Genomic DNA, 27,183 nt, shown 5'->3' on the forward strand with positions numbered 1-27,183 from the left:
TAGTGCCCTAATCACATAAACCATTCTCAAAAATGGAATTTTGGTCCTACACTGAAAGACTAGTAAGTAGATAAACATTTATGCATTTTAAAATTAAAATAATTAGAGTAGGGAGATACTTTTTTAAATGATAACCTATTTTAACTGACTTTAAAGTTTTTTTAAAACTGGGCATGTTAGTGCACACCTGTAATCCCAGCAACTTGGGAGACCGAAGCAGGAGGATCACAAGTTCTAGGTCAGTCTTGGCAACTTATTGAGCTCCTGTCTCAAAAGTGAAAAGGGCTATAGATGAAGCTCAGTGGTAGAGTGCCCCCGGCCCCAATCCCCACAATAATATAAATAAATAAGTAAGTAAATAAATAAATTTTATCAGTGATTGACAATTAGTAATTATATATATTTATGGGGTACAAAAGTGATATTATGACTTTTCAATTCAATGGGATGATTAAATCAAACTAACCAACATATCTGTTACCTCAAATACTTAGCCATTTTTTTTTTTTTGCAGTGAGAATATCTGAAATTTAGTCTCAAGACAATTTTGAAATATACAATACACTGTTTACCACACTGTGCAGGAGATCTCAAAAAAGACTTACTTCTCCTATCTGATTTTGTACCCTATGACCATCATTTCCTCATTCTTGCCAACTCCCAGCCTCTTGTAACCACCATTCTGCTTTCATGAGTTCAGTTCTTTAAGATTCTACCCATGCCAGGTGTGGTGGCACACGCCTATAATCCCAGCCACTCAGGAGGTTGAAGCAGGAGGATGTTAAGTTCAAGGCCTGCCTCAGCAACTTAGCAAGGGCTTTAGCAACTAAATGAGACACCTTCTATAAATAAAATATAAAAAAGGGCTGGGAATGTGGCTCAGTGGTTAAGCACCCCTGGGTTCAATCCTTGTACCAAAAAAAAGAAAAAAAGAAGAAGAAGAAGAAAGAAAAAGAAGAAAGAAAAAGATTCCACATGTGAGAACATGTGACATTTATTTTTCTGAGTTTGACCTATTTCATTTAGCATCTTGTTTTCCAATTTTATTCATGTTGTTACAAATGACAGAATTTCTTTTGCTTTTAAGGCTGAATAGTATTCTATTAGATATCATATTTTCTTTATCCATTCATGTATTGCTGATGATGAACACTTAGATTGATTTCATTTCTTAGTTATTGTGAATAATCTGTAATAAACATTGGCAGGCAGACAACTTTTCAATACCCTGATTTCAAATCTCTTTGGGTAAATACCCAGAAGTGGGATTGCTAAGTCCTAGGGTAGTTTCTGAGAAACATCCACAGTTTTCCACAAGGGTTATATTAATCTATTTTTCCAGTTGCTTTTTTTAAAAATTAACCAACTACCAGTCCTAATTATTAGATAAAAAGCTTCCATTTTCTGGCAAGCCTGCACAGTGATACATGCCTGGAACCCCAGCAACTCGGGAGCCTGAGACGAAAGGACCACAAATTTGAGGCCAACTTCAGCAATTTAGCAAGACTCACAGTTTACAGAGACCCTGTCTCAAAGTGAAAAATAAAAAAGACTCGGAATGCAGCTCAGTGGTGAAGAGTCTCTGAGTTCAATACTCAGCATCCTATCCCCTGCCCCCAAACTTTCTGTAGCTCTTTGTCATCCTTTGCATAAATGCAAAGTTTAAATTGGCAACATTTCTACTTGACCAGTTATAAAATGAAGAGACCCACTCATATGTTAGTCAATTCTACACTCCATGTAGAACAATTCAGTCTGTGGAAGCTCAACCCACCTCATGTTCCAAAAACAGAGCCTTCAGTTGTCCTTTGGACCAAAAATCCATGGCATATGCTAGCAGCTTCATGGAGACCATATTGATTCTGAGAAAATTCCCAACAAACACAACTCTGTCAATATTCTGGAAAAAAAATTAAAGACAAACCATTGAATCATGGCAGAAAAATACCATCGGCAAAGATCCCAATGTTCTGTATGTCATTGTACAGAAGTTTGCACAGTGAACCACATTGGTATCTCCAAAATGAAGCTGAGCAAACCTCACAGTGCACTCCGGAAGGATAGGAGGGGGCGATTTTAGTTGGACAAAGCAGAAACTGACATCAGGGTTGTTTGCAAGTGTTGGGTCTGACATGTAGTTCAGCTCCATATAATTAATATATATCATCATAACTGAAGTTCAAGTTTAGCTAAATTTTCTTGTGCATTTCTTAATTTCCTAAACTTCCAAGTATAAAATATAATTACAACCAACTCACAGAAGAAACGGCTATAGCATGGTGGATTCATCAAATGACTTTTGCTGTTTACTCTAGGCTGAACACTGGGGATATAAGAAGGACACAACACTCCATCTCTGCCCTCAGGATGTATGGTGGTGGAATATCCTGTTTGGTCCACGTATGGGTTAAAACATGGTAACAAAAACTCCATTTATGGGGCTGGGGTCATGGCTCAGTGGTAGAGTGCTCCTCTAGTATGTGTGAGAAACGGGGTTCGACACTTAGCACCCCATATAAACAAATGAATTAAATAAAGGTCCATTGACAACCAAAAAATATTTTTAAAAAACTCCATTTGTATTTTTTGTTACCATGGATATAGATTTGCATTCTAAACACACACTTAAGAATATTCCTTTCCTCTCCTGTCCATGCAGACATGCTTCAAATCCTGCAAGCTTCCCCTCCAGCTGTACTAGCAGCCCTCCCTACTTTCCCAGGTACTTCTTAAGCTTAAGACTGAGCCCAGCCTGTCTGCATGCAGAGGCTGCTCACCACTCACTCAGAAGAGTGCCAGTTGCTAGGACTGCTTACATCAAAAGCAAGAGTCTTTGAAAGTGCCATTATTTTCTGCTCAGTCTATCAGGAGTAATCAAGGTCTGGGAGCATCGCCTTTTAACTGTCTTAAGTTTTAGCAATGCACATTTATGAAGCCATTAGCCACTGGAAATTTCCTATGGGTAGAGGGGTCAGGTAATTTTAATAAGTTTTTATTAAAAATAGAACTGTAGTCACAAACTATCCGGACTAAGAAGTGGAAAGGAACACTCAAAGTAAGAAACTCAGTTTAAAAAAGAATTTGATTAAATTTAGAGCTCAAGGTAGGACTTGCTCAAAGTTGAGTCCTGCATTACTCTGGGAGAAGCCAGAAGGAGTAGAAGTAGCATTAAAAGCTGATGAGAGGGTTGGGGTTGTGGCTCAGTGGTAGAGCTCTTGCCTAGTGTGCATAAGGAACTGGGTTTGATTCTCAGCACCACGTAAGTAAATAAATAAAATAAAGGTCCATCAACAACTAAAAAAAAAAAAAAAAAGCTGATGAGAGGGGCTGGGGTTGTGGCTCAGTGGCACAGCACTTGCCTAGCACATATGAGGCACTGGGTTTGATCATCAGCACCTCATAAAAATAAATAAATAAAATAAAAGTACTGTGTTCATCTACAACAAAAACAACAAAAGCCTGATGAGCACCAGGTGTGGTGGTGTATACCGGTAAGTCCAGCTACTTTTGGGGGTAAGGCAGGAGGATCACATGCTCAAGGCCAGTCTAGGCAATTTAGCAATACCTTATCTTAAAACAAAAAATAAAAAGAGCTGGGGATATAGCTCGGTGGAGTGGCCTTGGGTTCAATCCCTAGTATTTACAAAAAACAAAAACAAAACAAAACTGAGAAGCATTCCATGTTTCAAATATATTTCCGGTGATTAAAAGTTGCAAATGTTTGGGCTGTGGTTGTGGCTCAGTGGTACAGTGTTTCCCTAGCATGTGTGAGGCACTGGGTTCGATTTTTAGCACTACCTAAAAATCAACAAGTAAAATAAAGTATTGTGCCCAACTACAACAACAACAACAACAAATTTAAAAAGTTTTTTTTAAAAGGAAAAAAAATAAAGACATTAGAAGAAAGAATAAATTCTTTCTAAAAATAATATCGAAGTAAAAGGGATATAATACTAAGAATTCATTGAAAATTGATATATTTACTTTAAAATTTTTAAACACTTAATTCAGAGGAAAAACATCACCTCAAGCAAATCCAAATGGAAAGCAATAAATAGCAAAAATTTTAAGTACATGTCAAATAAAATGTATTTTTATCAAATAAAGAGGTCCTATGAACGAATAAGAAAAAAAAACAACAATGTAATATAAAAATGGGTAAAGAAGCTTATACTTTTATGCTCTGCTTGGTGGGAATATAAATTAAAACCACTTTTATTAAGGGCACTTTGTAATATCTGTCAAAATTATAGTGAACATATCCTTTGACTCAGCAATTTCCCTTCTGGGAGTTTATCTGCCAGATATATTGACATATATGCAAAACGTGTGTGTATACAAATATGTGTGTATTCATAAATAAATACAGTGCAGGCTTTTCAGAGACTAGAAATAAAACAAATATCACTAGAAAAGTGACCAAACCAATAACTGCATATCAATATGTTAGGATGCTATATAGTCATTAAAAATGAAAGTTTAAAATATATTGATATGAACAATCTCAAGATAGGTTATGTAAAAAAGCAAGAGGCAATATTTTCAGAGATCCACACTGAAATACAGATAGACTGATACAATGGTTAGAATTTGCTTTCTGATATTCTAGCAAAAAAAAAAAAAAAAAAAAAGAGAGAGAGAGAGAAAAGGAATTGAGAGGAGTAGAAGGAGAAAGAAAAATACATAAAGCATTGTGGCAAAGTCCTGATAACTGCTGAGTCTGAGCTGTTGGACATGTGGAGGTTCTCTGAACTATTCTCATCCCTTTATGCATGTTTACCAATTTTCATAATAAAAAGCTGAGAAATTAGGCAAGATGTAGAATAGTATGTAGAAAGTGAATTAATTGTATGGAATGTGATTATACCTTAGCAAAGCTGTTATTTTTAAAAAGAAGGTTATGTAGAGTTTGCTACCTTTGGAAGTATATATTTATTCAGAAACAAACAAACAAAAACTAAAACAAAGGGCTGCCTCTATCTAGTGAGGTTCCTATTGAGTGATAGGGTAGAAATGGTAACTCACTTCCTTGTATGTTTATTCTGCTGTCTTATAAACACAAAATGCAGATGTTTATATTATCTATTCAAAAACAGAAATATGAAGCTTTAAAGTGGAGGGAAAAGTATTTCACAGCATTCCAATCATCACAACAAAAACATAAACATGGTGCCCCCATCCATGCAATGGCTGGAGTCAAGGATTCTCAAGTCAGTGAATCTAGAGAGCAACACAAGGACAGAAGACTTAGTTACTGTGCTCACAGGGCAATGGAACAATGCCGGTCACTGGTGTGTCCCCTGGGAACCAGCACTGAATGAACACCCTCTAATGGAGCCTTGGCCCCTAGGTAATGGCCAAGTGCCTTCATTCATTAAACTCCAACAGAAACATCCAGTTACTCAAACCAGTATACAACATGACTACATTTTCATGTAGTGAAAAATAAAATCTGTTTTCCTCCCTAAAGGGATTATGATACCTGTGGAGAGACCTGCTGGCTCACTTCAGCCAGAAATGCAAGGCAAAGGCCGCTCCATGGCAAGTAGGGGAAAGGGCAGCTATTGCTCTACGTGGCAAGGGACATAACTGTGTATCTGACCTTCCAGAGCCTGTGAGTACAGCGAGCTACACACATATTAGTAGTGGGGCTTGTTTGGCTACTTGGATAAACACCCTTTCTAGGTTAATGCCAAAAAAATAACCTCTCTGTTACAATGAATCTCATGACCAAAGTGGACTTCAAAAGGGCATATCTCTGGAATACACTTTTACCTAATTATCAGCCTCCCACTTAATCCCCAAACTGAGGACTTCCAAAAAGTTATGACCTTGACCCATAAATCAGCAAAATATGCTAGGAATGTTGTAAAGAAGGTGCCTCTTTTGTAATCCCAAAGCTCAAAGGCAAGGTTACCACCCACCCATAACAAAGAATGCCTCCTATCCTGACATTCCACTATTCAACAGGGAGGGGCCAGGAAGGGTTTCAAAGTATCTGTATTACTCTATTTCTTGATCTGGGTTGTGGCTATACAGGTTGTGTGTCTGTGAGAAAGTTCATCGAGCTGTACACTTAGAATTTGAGCCCTCTTCTGTGAGTATGTCATATAATTACATACTTCAAACTCCGTTACTGATTTACTATCAGTAATATTTCTCCTATTACCTGTTCCACACCCCAACTTCTTTTTCTTGTCTTCCTGACAGACCTCGGTGAAAGAGAGAGTGGTTCTACTTTACAAATCTTGTATTTCAGAAAAGGGTTCCATTTTGCAGTGTTTCAAAACAATGTTAGTAAAGCTTTGTCACCAGCTCCACCCCTTCTTGTGCCTGGGTCTCTGGCTAGCCTCTGCTGTAGCAAGCTCTCTGTGCTTTGATAGCCCTGTACAATGCTGCTTGAACTCCATGCCACAAGGCAACACTGTAAAGAAGCTGAAAGCAAAGAGAATATCGGACATTGCAAGTGGAAGCATTTTATCTGGAATTATTTGCAAGGATGCCCAAAGCTTTTGCTCACATTTCAGTGAACACAGGGCCATAATGATGGTTAGAGAGGCTGCGACATGGGTTGGAATTTTACCATGTTTCTACAGTTTAATGGTTTACCATTTGTCAGCTTGTGTCTGCTTAAAAATATAACACATACTCTTCCTCCTCCCCCAACACACACACCTCCTATTCTCTAAGGTGTAACTATATAATAAAGAGCAGATTTCCCAAGGATCTGCAGTTTCTTAAGAGTCAACAGTTATCACACTATATAATAAGTAAAAACACATGGCTTTCCCCAGGTTAAGGCTTTACCTCATTCAGTGCACACATCCGAGCAATGGAGCCAATGTTGTTGGTGATGGTGACCAAGGTGGCCCGGGCGAGGTCTTCCTTGCTGATGGAATCTCGCTTTTCTTTACTCATCATGTTGCCAAAGCTATGTTGGAAATATTAGTGAGAGCGTTCAAAATCATCCTCAGGCAGGATCTGTGCTTCCACCAAGGCACTGTGGAAGGCTCTATGAATCTCTGTTCAAGCTCAATTTACCTGATTTTGCTATCATGGTTTACAAGCAGACAAGATTACAGTATGAATGGCTGGTTGCCCCTTTCTTAATAGGGACAAAGTAGAATGGCTATAATGTAGGGAAATTTTTTAATACCTCTAGATATCTGGACAAGAATGGAACAGAGATAACTGTTGTAGTTTTCTAGAACCTTCTTTCAAAGTTGCCTTATTTTAAGCACAAGCATCAAGGGCTAAACATCTCAGTGTTCATTAAGGACAGGAAATCAAGTGTGAGATCTGATATGATTGATATTTGCACCAGGCTGGTGGGCTGACATTTGAAAAAATAAATGAATGGCCAGGGTGGAGAGGCTGCCTCATGTATAGTCACTACTGCTCCTAGCTACTTAGTCTCTACCTTGATGCTACAGCAGATCCTTGAAGGCCAAATCGTTCATAGTCTCCTCCGTAAATGTCCTTCACCAGCTTATCAACATTGGTGCTGTCGCCTTTAGCTGCCATTTCCAGAGCTTCTTCAAAGGTCTCACAACCAGTCAGCAAGCAACATAGGCCTAGGAATGTTCCACCTCCAAGACTGAAGGAATAATAAGGTTTATTTTTAAATTTTACTTGAAGTTATGCCCATCCGAGTCCCCAACTACATCAAGACTATTAAAATGGGTTAAGAAAAACAGAAGAAAAGAAAAGGGGCACTTTATTTGAAAACAAAAGGGCATTTAAAGAACTAGAACACAAAAGAACTCTTGTAGATTGGGTCAGAAAAGAGGGCAGAGGCTAACATTAAACATAAGGGAAAACTTGCCCCTAAATTTGAGAACAAAACTAGAGATAGACTCTCACTGATTTCTGTTGTGAGACCTTCAACCAGCCACTAACCTAAGCTCTTCATTCAGTCTTTCCACCTGTGAAATGGAACCTCTTCTAATTGGGTGGTCTGAAAGCAACAAATAACTGATATTTTAAAACCATATGCAGCTGAGTACAAACATTTTGAAAAAGAAATAGTGTATATATGATTCCCAACTAACTATGGAACTAAACTCTCGAATGACAAAACTGACCTAGAACTCAGCAGGAGCCACCAGCCTGAAGGCTCTCTTTCACCTGACATTGCTTCCCTAGCAAAGAAAATCTCATTCCAACTTCTTAGATCTATAGATCTATCTGATATTAAAGTTGTTTTCCCTGGTAGACTTTGGATATTTGGTTACTGATATTTTACTTATTACCCAAGGCTAAAAACCAGTCACAAAGGTCACAAAATCATTCCAATACTTCAATTATGTTTTGAAAGCTTTCAATCATTTGGGGAAACACTCCTCTAAGATAGTCTTTTTAGACAAAATTAGACACTAATTATAGTAGGAGAGGACAAACTCAAATGTGCATTAATATCAAAGTTACCTCCTGGAAAGAAAAGCAGATTCTGGGTAAAGCTACCATCAGGGGACTCCTAGCAGGAAAAGGAGTTCGTTTCTAAATGGTTAAGTCTAAGTTTTACTCTTCACTTATTAGGTGAAAAAATAAACATATGAGAGAGCTGCTCATATCAATTGGTTCAGAAGCCCCCCGCCCCCCAAAGCCACTAGCTCTGGGAACCCAATTTATATTTTTGCACTGGCTTTTAATTCTAAGGAAAAAAATAAGTTAGCATTAAGGTTATTTATTTATTTATTTTTGGTACTGGGGATCAAATCTAGAGATGTTCTATCTATGAGCTGTATCTCCAACCTCTTTATTTGATTTTTTGAGACAGAGTATTATTAAGTTGCTGAGGCTGGCCTCAAACTTGAGACCTTCCTTCTTCCCTCAGCCTCCTGAGTTGCTGGGATTACAGGCATGTGCCAAGAGGCCTGGTTGAAGTTAAGGTTATTTTTACCTTAAATTTTAAAAAAGAAAATTCAAGATTAATGTCATTCACTGTCAATGACTGGTAACAAGAAGGTACAAGATTGAAGGATAGGCTCATAGTTCTTTAAATTGCATCTAAAGCAAAACTGTGTAATATTCTTAAATTGTGATTCCTAAAAAAAAAATGCAAGTTTGGTGAAATTATGGGTTTTTTTCCATGAAGAATGATGTAGCTAAGCACCACTAGTAGCAATAGAAATTTAGGACTTCCTCTAAGAGAGTGTGTCATCATTTGCATTTAATATGGTGTGTCATGCTATATTGTTGGTTTCAGCCTATCTTACAAAGCTAGTGTGGGTATTTTGGCTTTGCTTTTTTTTTTTTTTTTTTTTTGGTGCTGTAAAGTGAACCCAGGGCCTCAGGCATATCAGGCAAGTGATCTACCACTGAGCTACATCCCAACCCTGCTACTGGTTAGGTTCTTGTTTGTTTCTGGTACCAGGGATGCTTAACCACTGAGTCACATCCCAAGCCCTTTTTGTTTTTCATTTTGATACAAGACCTCACTAAGTTGCTCAGGCTGGCTTTGAACTTGCAATTCTCCTGCCTTAGCCTCCCAAGCCACGGGGATTACAGTTGTGTGCTACCACGTCTGGCCACTGGTGTATTTTAATGAAATATTTTTTAGTTTGTGAGTCATCTGGACTTGTTTTGTTTTCTCCCTATATATATATTTTTTTTTAAGAGAGAAAAAAAAGCTTTTTATTTAAGGCTTTATGAAGTAGAATTTGTAATCATACCTTTTCTGGTGTTGAAAACAGGGAGTCTTAAAAAGAAGCCATGAAGAATTGTTAAAATCTTTTTTTTCTTTTTATCTATTGTTGCAACTTCAACTAGGTATAGTGAATTAATCTGAAATGTTTTGAAATACATAATCTTTTTTTTTTTTTACTGGAACTTATATTAAAAAAAAATCACATAACACTAGGGTAGAATGTTGAAATGACTAGGGTATATCATTTTTTAAAACCTTCATTTTTGGTGAGCATAAATTTCTTTAATTATTTTTCCATTTTAGTAGGATTTCATTTTGAGGTGAAGCCCATCAACTGAATATAAAGTTTTACAGTTTAGTAATCCAGAATTTCAAGTCATTTAAGATGAAAAGGTTTACTTAAAATTGATTTTCTTCTTCTGTAACATCTAACTCGTCAACATCTTCATCATCATCATCTGATTGTTGATCCTTTCTTAGCTGACAGGTAGCTATCTGTCCTGTTCCAGATACACACTTAGTAGACAGTGATCTCTGCAAAGGTGATTTTGAATTTGCTCTTACAATATCTAAACGAGATGAATAATCTTGTGGATACAGAGAATTTCGGAAAACCTCTAGATCTTCATCCTCATCAATCTTTTGTATATTCTGGTAGGCAGCAGTATAGACCTCTAAAGCTTTGCCATGAAATAACATTTCAATTGTGATAAATTCTGAAAATATATTCTTTATATCCTTAATTTTCTGTTTTTCAAAATTGTCAATAGTTTCCTCCGGATGACGAGTTGTTCGGGTAGCATCCATTGTTGCTCTCTGTAATTCAGATTCTGCCTGTGAAATTATATGTCGATCAGATGGGTTTCCTTGCCGTGTTCTTTCTAATTGACTTAACTGCTTAGCTTCTCGATTCTTTGCTGTTAGTGTTGCTTTGAGGTCATCCCGTTTCATTTTTACAATGGTTCCATAAGCTTTCAAAGGTTCAACTACTTTGGCTTCAAGTCTTTCAACCTCTGCTTGCCGATAATCCTGAAGTTTAGCAAACTCATCAGCAAAGTTTTTCAGGCCCTGCTTTAAATTTGGGGTCTCTGTAGAGGCATACACGTTGACTTCATTCACCAGGAGGTCTGCTTTGTCTCTCAGTCTGGCAGTTTTCCGTACATAAGCAGCAAAGATTTGGCACAGCTCTCCAAAATGCTTCTCCACATTTGTGACAGCATCTTGCAGTTGTCTGGTTTGAGCGTCCCGGTTTTCCAGGCTGCGCCTCAACATCTTGCCTCACGAACCGCCAGAGACCCTTGGCTAGAGCCCAACGACGGGGGCTCGGAGACTCCCGAACGCTAGCCGCTGCCTCCGGGAGCCCGAGAGCCCGCCCCGCGCGCCGCCGCGCCGGCCGGGGCGTTTCTATCCTCCCTATATATTTTTAAAAAGAAGTTCTTTGCTCACATTTCTAGATTCTCACTGCCTTTTGTCCTTAAGAATCTTTCTTCAAATATTAGGGATTCATTTTAATGAATGTATTGAACAACTTCCTCCAAATGTAGGCAGCTGAAGACATTGGCTGACTTAGAAAGAAGGTAACTCATCAACGGATGTGTTGGTAAACGTGAAAAAGGGCAAATACGACTGGAAAATGGCAAGTGACTCCAGATAAAGAGCTTAATGGGGAAAGCATGCATGCATTGGTACAGCTGGTACACTGCAGATAGGAGAGAAGAATGCACAGTGACAGAAGAGCCAAGAGTCTCCTAGCACTTTATTAATATCCTCAACCTGCTAACCATTATTTAATCAAGTGATTTCCTCCCTGACAATCAGATACACCTGTTTGTTCTGGCAGACGCACATTAAAATCATCAGTATATCAGAGACAAAAATATGTTGCTAGGAAAAGCCACCAAATACTATCATTATTCATAACACTGCAAGATTTTTGGGAGACGTAGAAGAAATCTTCAGTTACTCGTTTCAGTAACCAATTTGTTGATAATTTCAGAACACTGGTCATTAATGAGCATTAGTGTTCATTACCCTTAAAACAGATTTCCAAATGATTAGATAAGATGTACTGCTACTTTTGCCAGTTTTTTAACATTCCTCTTTTAACAGGCTACATATTCTACCAAAATCAACTGTAAAGTACTATTTTTTTCCATTGACTTTCACACTAAACTTGGAGTTGTGTCACTAGAAAAAAATTGCTACTCAGTCTGAGAAAATTACACATAACCAAATTAATCAAGTTTAAAAGAAAAGTGATATCCCGAAATAAATGGCATGGTCTCTGAGAAATGTTTAATGGGAAAATAGAGTATGATAAAATAACAAAAACCTAAAGTTATAGCTTTCAGTTCATAAGAAGAGTACTAAAATGTAATGCTCAAACCATTTGTTTAGATCAGTGATTCCCAAAAGTATGTTCTACATACTGATATTTACTGCTAACTCAAATAGTTTATGTCTGGGGTTTTTGTGACTTGGACCAAAAGAAACCCTTGGCAGAACAACTCTGATGGAACAAGGATTAGAGACCTTACAAACATAAGGTTCCATTCCCCTCTTCCACTACATGTGGCAGCCCCTAAAAGGGCTCCTGTCCCTGAGCAGGTTCCTGTAGCACACTTCCAAAAACACTGATTGAAGAGAGAGCTTACAGGGAAACTTGAACATCCAGACAGTGTATGTTGATATTTGCAGAACACTCGTCTTTAATGGATATTTACCAATAACTAGAATTTATAGGCACTGTTATATGCATAAGAGAAACCAACCATAATTAGCTCCTTAGCAGCTATTTGGGATGACTCAGAACCCTGGAGTCTACACATTTGACAATGTACCTGACATATAATTCATACACTGTTACATGTTCATCAACTAAATTGTAAGCATCTGTAATTGTGGAAAACATTTAGTTTGTTCCTTGGACTAGCCGTATGGATTCAATTACTCTTTATAGGAAGAAGACTATAGTCGCTTAAAAATTATAACTTTATCAGATTACTCTCTAAGGTAAAACCAACTCAGCTGAAATATCCATGTGTTTGATATTCCTGACAGTACCAATGAGGCCATGAGGTAAAGTTTGATCTTGTGTGACAGAACAAGCTCTGTATTCTCTCAATGAAAAAATGTATACCTTGTAGCAACTGAGTGACAGAGTCACAACTATGACCCAAGTAGGCTTCCGATGGGGGAAGAGGTTTGCAGGGTTCCTCAAAAGCAGCACTACTGACATTTGCAGCTTGATGATTTTTTGCTGTTGGGGGAGCTGCCCAATGCAGTGTAGAATTTAGCATACCCCTGACCTCGATTCTACTAGATATCAGTAGCATCCCACCTCCATTGATGACAACTAAAACATGCCTCCAGACATATCTAACACTGTCTGGAAGAAGCTAAAACTTCCGCTTCTCAGTGGGAAGCCACTGATTTATGCAGAGCCATCATAACTCATGAAAGTACACTGGAAAAGCAGAGTCCCTCTCCTAATGGGTGAGTAGTACTGCTAAATTCCGTGCTGGAAAAGTCTGTAAAAACAGTGTAAGCAGCAACAGCTTCCATGGCAGAAATGAAATGAGAATACTGAGACCCAGAGAATATAGCTTCAATTATCAAAAACAAGGGTTTCAATACAATGCCCTGACACATGTTCTACAAGGCACTAGGTCTGTAAATTGTTCCTTAAAAATGAGTTCTGCTGTCCAGTAAGTTGGAAGAATTCTTCTTACAAAATCAGTAAGGAAAACCTTTTTAACTTTGTTTATGTTGGGGTTTCTCAAAAATATTTGACAGGAGATCATTTCCCATGTTGAATCCTCATGAACATGAAGCTGAGCTCATTTGTCCTTCACAGGGCCTTGGGGTGGGGGTGTCCTAAAAAACAAGGCACCCTTTCCAACTGTGGTTATAGGAGCTATTTTCCTGTCTACTACATTCCAAAATTCCCTGTGAGCTATACTGACTATTCTAGCTTTCAGCCAGAGTATATACCTGAAGTAGGGAGAAAAAAATCTTTGTAAACATTGTTTTGTTTGTTGGTTAGAATGGCATATTAAGCAATTTGCACTGTGCTAGGCACCAATGAGTCCAACAGAAGGTTTCGCTGAAGTTTTCTCTGACCATAGCAAGTGCCCTTTTACCTGACTTCTATTGAGCTATTGTCCTTACCATTCCTTTAGCATTCAATACGCATCATCTTGTTGGCAATCTTCTGCTGGGTACAACCCTCTCCCCTCAATCTGACCACAATTTCCAGAAAGATAAAGACTGGATTTTATTAACCTTTATAAAAATCACCCTTTCATTCCCTTAACATGTCACTCAATAAGTCCTTTTTGGTTGGCCAAGGAAGCCAAGACATTTCTTTTAAAAACAGATTCAATAAAAATAACCTTTTTATTACACTGTTCATTGAGGAAGAGACCTGGTGTTTAAGCACAGAGAGGTTCTCCTAGTGGAAAACATGTTTACCTGGTCCCTGTAACTCTTTTATAGTTGTCCTTGGAGTACACTGCTAGAATGCTGACACCTGAGCCCATGTTAACCAGCAACATAGGGTATGGGTTATCAAGGCAGTATGGCTTTTTTTGACACAATTCAGGATTTGTGGGGTTTTCAAAATAGTAACATTCTGGCTTGCCGTTGAAGCCGACGGAGTCGACGTAAAGCAGACCCTGAATGAGACAGTCCAGTTCATCCAGTTTATGGAGATGCAGGTCAGCAATCTGAAAGAGAACAAAACCTTGTAAGATACCATGGACCACCTTGGGAGAAGCCCCAAAAGCTTAGCTGGATTTAAGATTGGGTCATTCACTTTAAAAGCAGGGGAACATCCTTGAAACAAGTTGTGAAACTTTGTTGATATTCAATTAGTCCCTTGGAAAAGCAGCTGTGCTAAAGGACAGGCGCATGCCTGGAAAAGCATGTATAGGGGGTGAATGGTGGTCCCTGTCCATGAACCTGTGAATGTGGTTTGGAAAAACACTCTTTGCAGATGTAATTAAAGAGCTTGAAGAAATCATCCTAAATCATCTGGGTGGGCCAGTGACAAGAGTCCTTGTAAGGGACACACAGGAAAGATGTGAAAGACACACAGGACAAGGTCATGAGAAGATGAAGACAGGGATTTGAGAGCTGCCACCAGACACTGGAAGAAGCAAGGCATGGAATCCCCCCAAGAGCCTCTGAAGGAGGTGCAGCCTCAAGAACTATGAGCAGCCTGTGATACAGTGGCACGAACCTGTAATCCCAGCAACTCAGGAGGCCAAGGCACAAGGATCACAAGTTCAAAGCCAGCCTTGGCAACTTAGCAAGACCCTGTCTCAAAATAAAATAAAAGAGGCAGGGTCCAGCTCAGTGGTAGAGGGTCTCTGGCTTCAATTCCTATTACCACCAGAACAAAACAAAAACAAAAAATCCTATGAGAAAAAATAATCTAATATTTTAAATCACCAAGTTTGTGGTCATTTGTTAAGAAAGGCCATGGAAAATACGTGCCATCAAGTGAGAACATTCAGAAAGTAATGAGAATCCTACACTTCCTTGCCTGGGAACTGGTGAAAATCTCTTGAGCTCACAAAGCAGAGCTACCCTTTTCCCAGACCTGGGCTCTGGAGTTAGACAGATCTGACTTTGAATTCTTGCTCTAAAACTGACTTAGCTAAAGGATACAAGGTGAATTATTTGACTTCTCAGTCTCCTTACCTGTAAAATGGGAATAAAAATGTTGCTGTAAAGATTATATGATAATAATATATGTGATGTGTTTATCCAGGGGTTGGCACATATAAAGGGCTCATCAGCTGGAGTGGCCAGAGTGGGCTTTAATGTTCCTATAAGATAAAAACGCCCACTCTCTTAGGTATGGGGGGCAGGGTGAGGGTTGGGAGGGGTATAAAGGACAACAGGCTGACTGTAGACTAGCATTGGAAACTAGTGGCCACTTTGCATCCTCAAAAGTTTAATTCATTATCCTTTTTTTTTTAATATTTATTTTTTAGTTCTCGGCGGACACAACATCTTTGTTTGTATGTGGTGCTGAGGATCGAACCCGGGCAGCATGCATGCCAGGCGATCGCGCTACCGCTTGAGCCACATCCCCAGCCCCAATTCATTATCCTTAAGAGTATACCACTGGCCCAGAGATTTGGGTTGATAATCATTTTCCATGGTCAGAAAAAAATCAAACAAAAATTAGTGATTAACAATTGCCAACATGAAACTCAATGAAATTCTCACAAAAAAACCCTGTAAGTAGGTATTTTTAACCTTATTACATAGTTAAGTTTCATGGTGCCTAAGTGACACAACTAGCAAATACCTACCGGTGACTCCCTGTTCTGTTGTCTTCATTGCCATAATGGATATTGTTTCTGGGGTCTGGAAACAACCTATACAAGAACTAGACTTAGATATTTTGCCAAAAAAGACATCATCTTCATTAAAAAGTTAGCAAGAAGAAAACTTTTCACTTGGTGTCACTCATCTGAGGTTCCTATTTAACAAAAATTGGCTGAATCTATCTATACCTGCAAAGAATACCAGCAAGGTGGTAGAATTATTGTGTTTTTTTTTTCTTTTTCCTGCAGTGCTAGAGATTAAACCCAGAACTTCGTGTATGCTAGTCAAATACTCTATCAATGAGCTACACCCCCAGACCCTGAAAGTATCCTTGATACATGGAAATAAAGATTCTAAATGACCACTGGTGATAAAATAAATATGTTTGGAACCATTTATGAGCTATTTCATTTTTTTATCAAGTCAAATATTCGAATGAGATGCATATAATTACAGATATATTAAGGGGGCATTTCTATTGGTATAGAATTATCTGGATCCCTGAAAGAGTATAGTGGGACACAACAGGGTAAATAATATCTCCTCTATTTTCCTGAAGTCCACAGCCTTCCATTGTATTTACAACATTGGTCACAATCTGGCTGTTTTTTAGATTCCTCAGCACTTGGCTCAAAGGCCTGCCCCTAATCATTACTTAATAAACATATATTAAATGGATCAGGGAAAGTTATCACCTCATGGATCACTCCAAGCTGGAAAGTAGCTATTTCATCAGCCAGTCTGGGGACCATAGGCTAACCTGCTTAAAAATTAATCAGAGGTTCATCAACAATATTGACAGCCAAGCCCAGAACCAACATCATGAACACAGACAGAGTCCATCCAGCTGGACAGTTTGAAACTACATCGGGCAGAAAAAGAAAAAGCTGTCAAGGCAAATAAACTAAGCATATACAATGTCAGTCTGAAAGGAAACTTTATTATCTCACCTTTCCCCTCAAAATGATTTTCAAATAAAGTGCTAGTAGCAAACATCTCTTCTATACATTTTACTGAGGGATGGATATTTCTAGAGCCTGAGGTCACACAGCCCTATTTGTCTAATAGGAAACAGAAGATATTAGTCACTTTCTTGGAGAACTATAGGAAAAAAGATGGACTCCCAGCTTCAGGTAATGAGTCAAATTGCTACTTTACTTTTCAAGTAGGCCATCTGAAATTCAAAACCAGGTGGGAATTAATCATACTTTGCAGTTTGTTGGTAAACCTGAATTAATTTTGTGGAGAAACACTCTTTTTAAAAATATTTTTTTAGTTATACATGGGCACAATATCCTTATTTTGTTTTTTTATGTGGTGCTGAGGATCAAACCCAGGGTCTCACATGTGAGAGGCGAGTGTTCTACCGCTGAGCCACAACCCCAGCCCGGAGAAACACTCTTTCTAGGCAAAGTTTTCTTTATATTAGGAATCACAAACTCAAATACCTAAAGGAGGAAGTAAGAAAATAGAAGCTGGGCATGGTGGCACACCTCTGTAATCCCAGTGACTCAGGAAGCTGAGACAGGAGGATCGAAAGTTCAAAGCCAGCCTCAGCAATTTAGCTAGGCCCTAAGAAACTTAGTGAGACCCTGTCTCAAAACATAAAAAGTGCTGGGGATGTGGTTAAGTGCCTCTGGGTTCAATCTCTAGTACAAAAAAAAAAAAAAAAAAGAATGAGTGAAGCTCTGGTCTACATGGAAGTAACTGAGTAATGGGAACTGTGTCAACAAAACTATCTGCATGTATTTACAATCCACTTCCAGCTCATTGTTGCTATGTGGTAATGGGCCCCAGTGCTGCCAGATGACCCTATTTTGCAAGAACCAGAAATCCAGATTTTATGTGAAACCTTTTAATATTTAAATGTTGGTGGTAAATTTTATAGTTTTGTTTACCTATTGCAGACCAACAAAACACACTACTTTTAGTCCATATCACCAATTTTATATACAGTTGCTATGGCTTGGATGTTGTTTGTTCCCCAGGGATCTATGTGTTGGGAGCATGGTCTCCAGTGTGGTGATGTAGGAGTTGATGGACCTTTAACAGGTGGGTGCTAAAAAAATAGAGGTGTGGCCTAGTGAGAGGTCTTAGAGTGCTATCCTAAGGAGGGGATACTTAGTCTCCTGGGTGAGTTCTTATCAGAGCAAGTTATTATAAAAGACTAAACCTGACCCTTGAGTTTCTCTCCTCTTTCGAAATATGACCCTCTCCTTTACCAGGTGGTGGTCTCCAGAACCTGTGTTTTGCTGTTTGTCCTTCAGCCTCCAAAACTGCAGTCTACCTCTTTTCTTTATAAAGTTAGGCTGTCTTAGGTATTTTGTAATGGTAACGAAATACTTACTAATACAAGTGATGCATAGCTTAATGAGGAGCATGCATTCTGAGAAATACCTTGTTAGGTGATTTCATCACAAGCAAACATCATAAACTTATATAAACTAATATAGCTACAACATCCCTAAATGATATAATCTATGGGATCACTTTCATATATGTGGTCTACTATTGAACAAAATGATCTTAAGAGGTCATAACTGTATATATTCCGATGTTTATCTTTATAATGGGACTTAACTGATGACAAATCTGAAATATCAGATCCAGTAAACATGTAGGTAAAGCTTCTACTAATTTGAACATAACCCTGTAACCAAGATTTGCTGATTTATGTTAACAACCAGCTCCCTGGGGAAAAAAGTCTTGGTTTGTAGCAATTACTAATTTCTGTGGTGTAATCACCCTCACCATGGCCAATTTCAAGCTTCTAACCTGCTGTCACTAAACACAGAGTACAGAAGAGATGTCCACCAGTATATAAGTTTGAGAGGGGCTGGCAGGGGTTTTGTTTCTTTTAAGCCAGCAGGAGCAGGCTCCAGCTCCCTACTGCTTGTAACTCTTAGTTCTTTTAGAGAGTTCTGTGAATGCCCAAATTTGTAAGTTAAATTTAAATTACAATCCACAAACTTAAAAACAGCAAACCTGCCCTAAGACTCAAATTCTATGTAAGGAACAGAAGCTAATTGAGAAGTGTATAGATCCCATCTGGAGGACTTTATGAAGGAAGAGACTCTTATTACCTATTATTCAGATAAAATATGTCACTGGGGTCCAGCAGGTTAAGTGACCCTCTTAGGGTCCCAAAGCTAACAAGAGGAAGAGGTAAGGTACAAAACACCTTCAAACTATGATTAGAAACTAACATTGATCTGTCTGGTACCAAAGTCACCCAAGCAAGTATAGTTACAGTAGGCTCTCAAACTTAACGTGCAACAGAATCACTAGACGGTTTGTTAAAACACAGGTTGCTGGGCCACTCCCCTAGCATTTCTAATTGCATTTCTAGCAACATTCTAGGTGATACTGATGCTATTGGTGTTGGGACCACAATTTGAGAACCAGTGAGATAGGAGGAGGAGTACCATATTTGGCTGAAGAGCCGAGACTGAGTCCTTTACCAACCCAGGTACAGATGTTTAACCAAATTACATACTCTTCCTGATAGCATCTGTCCTAGTTAATGCACAGGGCTGTTTTTAAGAATCAAATGAGATGGTTGTGTGAAGCTGCTTTGGAAAATGTAAAGTACTACATACATGAATTATAATTACTATACACATGAGAAGTAAAATAACTCAGGTCTTCTTATCTCAAGTTGAAATGCTTTTGGAAGCACCATTTCCAACCTGAAGACTTTTCTGGAGACAGCATTCAAGGATTTCCTATATGTTAATATTAGAAAAAAACACTGATGCTAACACAGGCTTGATGAGGATATATTTATAAGAGGAACTACTTAGTGCTTTAACTCCATATGTCAAAACTAACTAAATAGTTAAATACACAAATAAATAAATCTGATTAAAAGAGGTTTCATAACTACTTCCTGAGAAAAGTTTGGATGTATCCAAATATGTTTTATCATTCACCTGTAGTAGAGAACTGAATGACCAAATTGTGCTTCAGAAATGAGTAAAATACAAAGCTGGATGCTACATTACACTTCCCAAGGTGTTTTGGCTGACATTGGCTCCATAAATCACACTGGAAGTGGCAGAAAAGGTTATCTTACTAAACCAAGAACTATCTGTACATAAAGAAAATAGTTGATTCTGAATTAAAAATTACACTTAGGTTTTCCTTTTCACAAAGAAGACCCAACAGAGACCTGAGAGATAGAGAGAGAGAGAGATGAATTTCAAACAGCAAGGGAGCAATATAACAAAACCTCAAGGTGACTTTTCTTCCCAATCTCAAGCATGAAAGGGGCATCTATGGGTGGTCAAGCCAGGAGGCAATGGTGAACGTCTACCAAACCTTGTGGTATAACCTCTTGCAATATCACAAATCAGTCCCTGGATTAGTAATGGGAACCAAGTATAAATGTGCTTGAATGGTCTATTTAAGATTCCACATATCCACAATTAGTCTACTTTCTCCTGATGATTTCTGCACCATTACCAACTTTTCCCTCATAGTTTCTGGCATAAGAACGTTTTTAAAATTGAAAAACATGTGCCAGGCATCGTGACACTTGCCTATAATCCCAGTGACTGGGGAAGCGGAGGCAGAAAGCAGGAGGTAGGAGACAGGAGGATCACGAGTTCAGGCCAGCCTCAGTAACTCACTGAGACCCTGTCTCAAAATAAAAGATAAAAAGGGCTGGAGATGTTCGATCCCCAGTCTGCCCCTCCAACAAAATTTAATGTTTTAAAAATTGAAAAACGTGATGAGAGCAATCAGAAAATCCTTTCCTCTATATTAAATTTATATCAACTAATAAAATTGTTAATCTTATTTATTCAAAGGGTAGATCTTAATTTGCTTAAGTCTTTTCCAGCTTCTCATTAATGTTAGCCATGGACTGAACAAAACTCACAATTATCTATTGTAATAAAGAGCTACGTGGGCAGAAGGGATGACTTTTTTCTACAAATACTTTGCTGGGTATGTGTGTGTGTGTGTGTGTGTGTTACTGTGGATTGAATCCAGAGCCTCATAAATGCAAGACAATCACTATACCACTGACCACATCCACAGCCCTTTTTACTTTGAGACAGGGTCTTGCTAAATTGCTGAGGCTGGCCAGGAACAGAATCCTCCTCCCTGGGCCTCCTGAATAGCTAGGATTGCAGAGGTGCCCCACTGTATTCCTCACACTTTTTTTTCTTGAGAATAGTCTTGTTGAGATTAGGAAGTATGATGGTAGATAAAAATGTTAGAACTGGTAAATAAAATAGTCTTCTCGGTTTTTTAAAAAACAAAACCTATAGAGATAGACAGTGGGAATAAACACAAAATTAACCGAAATATACAATGTTCGGTGCACAACCATGCAGAATTCCCTACCTGGAGGACAGGTTTTTAAAATAGTGGGATTCCTCATTGGATTATCAAATGTTTTAGACCATTTGAAGTTAGATTAAGTTTTTCTATTGTGTTCAATTTTGGTAAATCATTACTTTTGAAAACTAATTTTAGCCAGTTAGAAGTTAGCTTTTGACAGTGATTTTAAAATGTTAAAAAAAGAAAGAAACTCTTTTTAAATGTTAAAAAAAGGGAAGGTAATAAAGGAAAGAAAAGGAAGAACCAAATGCAGCTTTGTCCAGTTTAAAATATCCAACACAGGACTCTTTTTTATACATTTAAATTATATGAAGAATAATTACATTACCTAAGTATTTAAATAAACTTACTATCAACAATAAGGATATAGTAATCATACCTGCCAATTGCTAAACCATTAGTCTGCTGAACTAGGATACTACGGATTGAACTCAGCCTCTGTGCATTGTAGATAAACATACTACATCCCCAGTCTTGCTAAACATCTTTTATTTAGCTCTAATTACTCAGGTGAATTTTTAAAATTCCTATCTGCAAAATTTTATTATACACCAAACAATGATTTTGTACAACAGGACTTTACAGGTATGTGTATGCACTGCCTTATTATTTGTCAAATTGTTTATATTAAACAATTATATTATATTATATTATACAGAAGTATATATTGATCCTGTCCAACTTAGCGAGTATGTTTACACTGGGGATGTGGCTCAGAAGTAGAGCACTTGCCTAACATTCAAGAAGGCCTGGCTTCCATTGTTGGCAATGCAAGAAAATAAAAAATTTAAAAATAAGCATCTTCGGTTTTCCATCCTGGAAAGAAGAAGGTGAATGTGACAACTAAGTACCTTAGCACTCATTTCTCTATCTGCTCAAAATGCTGTTCCCTAGATATCTGCCTGGCTTGCTCTATTACTTCTTCATATTTCTGTTATGTCTTCACATAGAGACCTTCCCAGGACTCCATATCCTTCTGCCTTATTTCTCCCTTCATAGCACTTATTACCATTTGATACATTCTATATTCGTTTGTTTAATTATTGACTCCTTACTCCACCAGAATATAAGTTTGAGAGGGGCTGGCAGGGGTTTTGTTTTTCTCACAATAGTACTTGGCATGTAGATGAAGCACGATAAGTTACTTGTTGAATGAGTGAATGCTTAGGAAAGAGAATGGTAAAATCTATTTGTCCTCATAAACTTTGGGAGAATCTGGGCACATCACTTAGTGCATTGTCAAACAGGCTGCGGGAAGACATCTGTCTTTCAATTCTGTCTTCATTTGGCCAGGACTGAGTGTGGAAACAGAAGGCAGCCCATGGAATTTTCTTTTAGGTGTATTCCCAGCCTGGTCATGCTATTTAGCAAATACTCCAGATTTGCTCCCTGCTCCAGACTATTCATTTGGCTCCAAAAGCTTCCCTGAAGGAGGATGTGACCTTTCGCAGCTCAGAACCTTGAGAAACACATCTGTTCACAGCCAATATGTATTGAGCAACTTTCTCCCAGGACATACATTACCCTCAAGGAGGGAGGGAAGGCATTGATAGAGGTTGCATAAGTCTACCAGGTCACTTTGGTTCACTTGAGGCTTTCTTGTGGAGAGGGAAGATGGCATGCCCTTGAGCGACCTAGGAGCTCATAGCACTTCCACCCACTTCTGAATCAGAATGGAGCCAAAGCCCCAGATGTCACCTAGAAGGCACAACTCTACTAGAGCCTCTTAAATGTCCATTAAGCTTTAGTTTCCTCATCCACATAAGTCTCTCTCATCTCCAGGTCACTTAACAAGAATGCTATACTTCCTTCTCTCCAGAGGTCCCTTTTAATTCTGACATTCTAGAAACCCTCCCTCCCCTCTTTACTTTACTGTCTTTTTACAGATGTTGAAACTGAGACCCACAGATAGGACACATCTCACCCAAGTTACCCAGCTGATTAAATGCAGAAGCAGGACTAGAATTTGGGTTCAATGCTTTTTCCATTATGGACTCAAATTTAGTTCTCATGTCAATGGACCTTAACCTTTTAAGTTTTCAAACTGTTTAGTCGTTAAGCCCATTTAGAGGGAAAGATTTCATAGGTCATTTAAGTAAGCAGTGGTATTGAACATTACTGCTGGATAAGAAGTAAAGGTGTTACTTTTGAAGATACAAATAAAATTTTCATTTTTAGCCTCATTAAATACTATGAATAATGTCTTCAGGATTCACTAATGACAGACTTTATAGCAAGACTAGATTATATTAGTTCCATGACAAAATATGGTGGTTTGCATTACAGGTTTTGAGAAAATGTATTCTACAACTTCCCTCACTGATTTTTCAATGTGATAAGATTAACTAAGCCTTTCTTTTTGTTCAATCCATTTTGTTTATCTAGTTCCCTTTATTTTCCAATGTATCTCCACATCTACTGTTGAACTTTGTTCTCACTTTACTCTGTGAGATGAGGCTAAACAATATAGCGACTATTGACTTGATAAGAAGGGGAAATTGGAAATGTGGATGTTAAGGAATTACTAAATAAATAAAAACTCTGGACTCCATGTTTCTTGTCTATAGCTTACTTTTAGCCACATCTGTCAAATTTAAATGACAGGTGCAGAGGAGGAATGTACTGCCTGTTGGGATATGACAGCATCATTCCTATGACACAGAACTATAATTCTTGAATAATATTCATTATATGAAGGAATTAACCTATAAACAATATTAATATAGCAACTTTATATATTATATAATGCTTATATAATATAAACAATAATATAATTCTCATAATTATAGAAAAATATAAAGATTTCACTTTTATTTGTGAGCAAAACTCCTGAATAATATTCATATAACAACAACAACAACAACAACAACAACAACAACAAAAAGACACTTATGTTGGGCTGGGGTTGTAGCTCTGTGGTAGAGTGCCTTCCTAGCATGCATGAGGCCTTGGGTTCAATCCTCAGTATCATATAAAGATAAATAAATAAAATAAAAGTATTGTGTCCATCTACAACTAAAAAAAAGACATTTATAAAACAAATAGATAGAAAAATTAATAATTTTACTAGGACTTATAGAAAGCCTTCCTGTGAGCTTCAGTTTATACATCTATAACACTGGTATTATGATTATGTAGTAAGAGTCTGTGGAAAATTCTGACATACGTATTTCAGAGGGGAATTTCTATCACCTTGTCTTTAGCATTCCCATACAACAGTAATTGTAACAGAAGAGATGATGACTAACATATATTAAGCACTTACTTTCAGGTACATATTATCTCATTTAATCCTTCTTGTAACAACTCTGTGAGGTGAAGGCACAGATTATGAAGTAAATTTGTCCGAGTTCCAAGGTTAGCAGTCTAGTTCTTAGGCACAAAATGTCACGACTGGACAAGCTTAGTTATTTTAACAAGGACAAGAACCACCTACCATTCTGAAGTCCTCTTCAAACTTGAAGGCCCCGCCTCCTGTGGCACAGAGGGTGGTGTGGAGGCTGGAGAAGTTCTTCTCGCTGCCCATCTGAATGAACATGTGCATGGCACAGCTGGGGAAGCGGATGAAGTGCAGGTTCCCTTTGCGCCCACACATGGTCAGGTTTTTCAGTTCCAGGTGGACGTCTCGGATCCCAGTTTTCCCATAAGCAGTATTAGAAGTCAAATACTTCCGGATGCTCTTCAGGTTCTCCACTTCCTCTTGTTCCTCTTCGGCTGTAATATCCTTTGGTTCAAAGTAGACCAACTTAACCAGAGTTCCACCAATATCCATGCCGAACCATGGGAATGCTAGAAGACAAAGGGAAAGAGTCCTGCTGAATCCTATACTTGAGAAAATTTTCAGTTTTTGAATATTTAATAAGAGAATGCATTTAACATTTGATTTTCTTGAATTTGACTATATGTGCCTAAAAAGGGGCATCAAGAGGAATTCACAATTGCACAGGTATTCACGACTTCCCACACTCCACTAAGTGAGCAGGCTTTAGAATCAAGTGAGATGAGAAATAGGATTCTGCAGTTCCCTAAGACAGTTTCAGCTGGGCTTCTTGGGGCTTGAGTATCTTGCCAAACTGAATGCTATTTCAATATTTAGTGATTTTTTTTTTTTTTGCACAGGGCTCTCAAATGTTATTTTATTAGAATTTTAGCCAAAGAAATTGATGTATTCCAATCTCAGAAGAGGAACTGATTTTGCTGGGTGTATCAAGAGAGGGAACATTGGTTTCTAACCCACATGGTGCCTTCATAGAGCACTTTTTAATGATTCATGTTTTGCATCCTGTAAAGACTAACTCCACAATATACAAGAAGAAGGGGGAGAGAAAGCACACTATGAGAGATGATGGGCAGAGATCATCTGTAGGGTGACAGAATTCTTTTTTTAAAATTTTTTTTTTAGTTGTAGATGGACACAATACCATTATTTTTATCTGGTGCTGAGGACTGAACCCAATGCCTTCCACATGCAAGGTGAGCACTCTACCACTGAGCTACAACCCTAGCTCCGGTGGCTGAATTCAAAGAACAGCTTATGTTACATTTGATGTCTTTCTGCATTAGGCAGGGATGCTTTCTCCATTCCAAATAGTCTGCCCAGAAATTCTTAAGCCAAATGTGTCCGAATCACCTGGGAAAGCTTATAATATTCCATATCTGGTCTCCTCTCCCACAGATGCTAATTTAATTCAGCCGTTGGTCTCAGGCATAAGAATATTTTTAAAATTCCCCAGTCATTCCAGTTGCAGGGTGGGAACTACTAAACCAGAAAAACCTTGGCCACTGACGGCCAGGTTCACATATAACCACATTTCCTGCCCAGATTGAAACAGAAAGGCATGCCTCTAGATGTATGAAAACTTAACCTACTTGAGATGTTTATCTGAGAGTAAAAGAATCTCCATCACAACTATGTTTACTGCTGTTAAGAGAAAGGGCTGAGCTGCCTGAATAGGCTGATTTTAGTTAGAGACATTCTGGAAAATTAGTGCTATGCTGTCCAATGCTCTGCAGTGAACACAGAACAAACCCAAATGGGAATCCAAGTGTTGGAGTCTCCCTTTTCATGTCCCTCAACAGAATCCATTAGCTAAACATGAACTGTGATATTGAACCTGAATTTAAAGACTCAGTGAGTCTCGGGCTTCTTTCAAAATTTCCTTCATTTCAACCTTAGGGAACATCTATCCATATGAGCCCTTGTCAAATTGTGCACATTACAACTGCCAAATTGTGCATAACACATGGTCAGAAATAGGTCCTATACAAGGTCTTTTTTCTAGGCTTCCCTGTTTCCCAGCTCTCTATTCAAGCAGGTTCGGGAAGAGTGTGTAGGGGAAACCATCCCTGCAAATAAAATCTCCCCTGTGCCTCACTGTTGCTATTTTAGTTATGATCCAAGCCAGCTGCACCATCCTTGGTGAGCAGTAACTCTAATATTATGGAGAAACAAAATTCCAAGTCCCTAAAAAATTAGGAGCAACAAATTCCACTGACAGGACCAGGTTAACAAAGGTTAACAAATGTCCTAATATCTTTTCAGAAGTTTCTAAAGCAAATCCCACATGGCTCACCGTAGGTCAAGAAACTTGCTTATCCTAGTAGGAGATAATAGAAAACTGGAAATAGTACATTCCCATTAGTCATTTCAGCTCACAGATGAAGTTTGTTGCTCCATTCTCTAAAATTCATCATCAATGTGACTCAGAATAGGAGCAGTATCATGTTATAAGTCTTGAAATTCAGAACAACTGCATTTCAGGAGTAACAGCCAGAACCAGCTCACTGGAATGTCTTCCACCTCTTTGGATCTTAATTTGCTTATCTATGAAGGGAATGCATTG

At 38.2% G+C, this 27,183-nt stretch overlaps 1 protein-coding gene and 1 pseudogene across 3 annotated transcripts in view; both read right to left on the minus strand.

The window, feature by feature from the left end:
* Positions 1–27,183, minus strand: part of Pank1 (pantothenate kinase 1) — a 65,092-nt gene that overhangs the window by 4,045 nt on the left and 33,864 nt on the right. For 2 of the 3 annotated variants that reach the window (XM_026415230.2, XM_077798856.1), the window contains exons 2-6: positions 24,777–25,129; positions 14,123–14,376; positions 7,421–7,597; positions 6,808–6,931; positions 1,775–1,900 (exon numbers count right to left, since the gene is read on the minus strand). In XM_026415230.2, the coding sequence (XP_026271015.2) occupies positions 1,775–1,900; positions 6,808–6,931; positions 7,421–7,597; positions 14,123–14,376; positions 24,777–25,129 (1,034 nt within the window). The remainder of the gene's footprint in view (positions 1–1,774; positions 1,901–6,807; positions 6,932–7,420; positions 7,598–14,122; positions 14,377–24,776; positions 25,130–27,183) is intronic. The other variant, XM_026415232.2, reaches the window with a different exon arrangement.
* Positions 9,851–11,035, minus strand: LOC144254937 (CBY1-interacting BAR domain-containing protein 1 pseudogene; annotated as a pseudogene).

Source organism: Urocitellus parryii, chromosome 5, assembly GCF_045843805.1.
Source record: "Urocitellus parryii isolate mUroPar1 chromosome 5, mUroPar1.hap1, whole genome shotgun sequence".
Classification (NCBI taxonomy): Eukaryota; Metazoa; Chordata; class Mammalia; order Rodentia; family Sciuridae; genus Urocitellus; species Urocitellus parryii.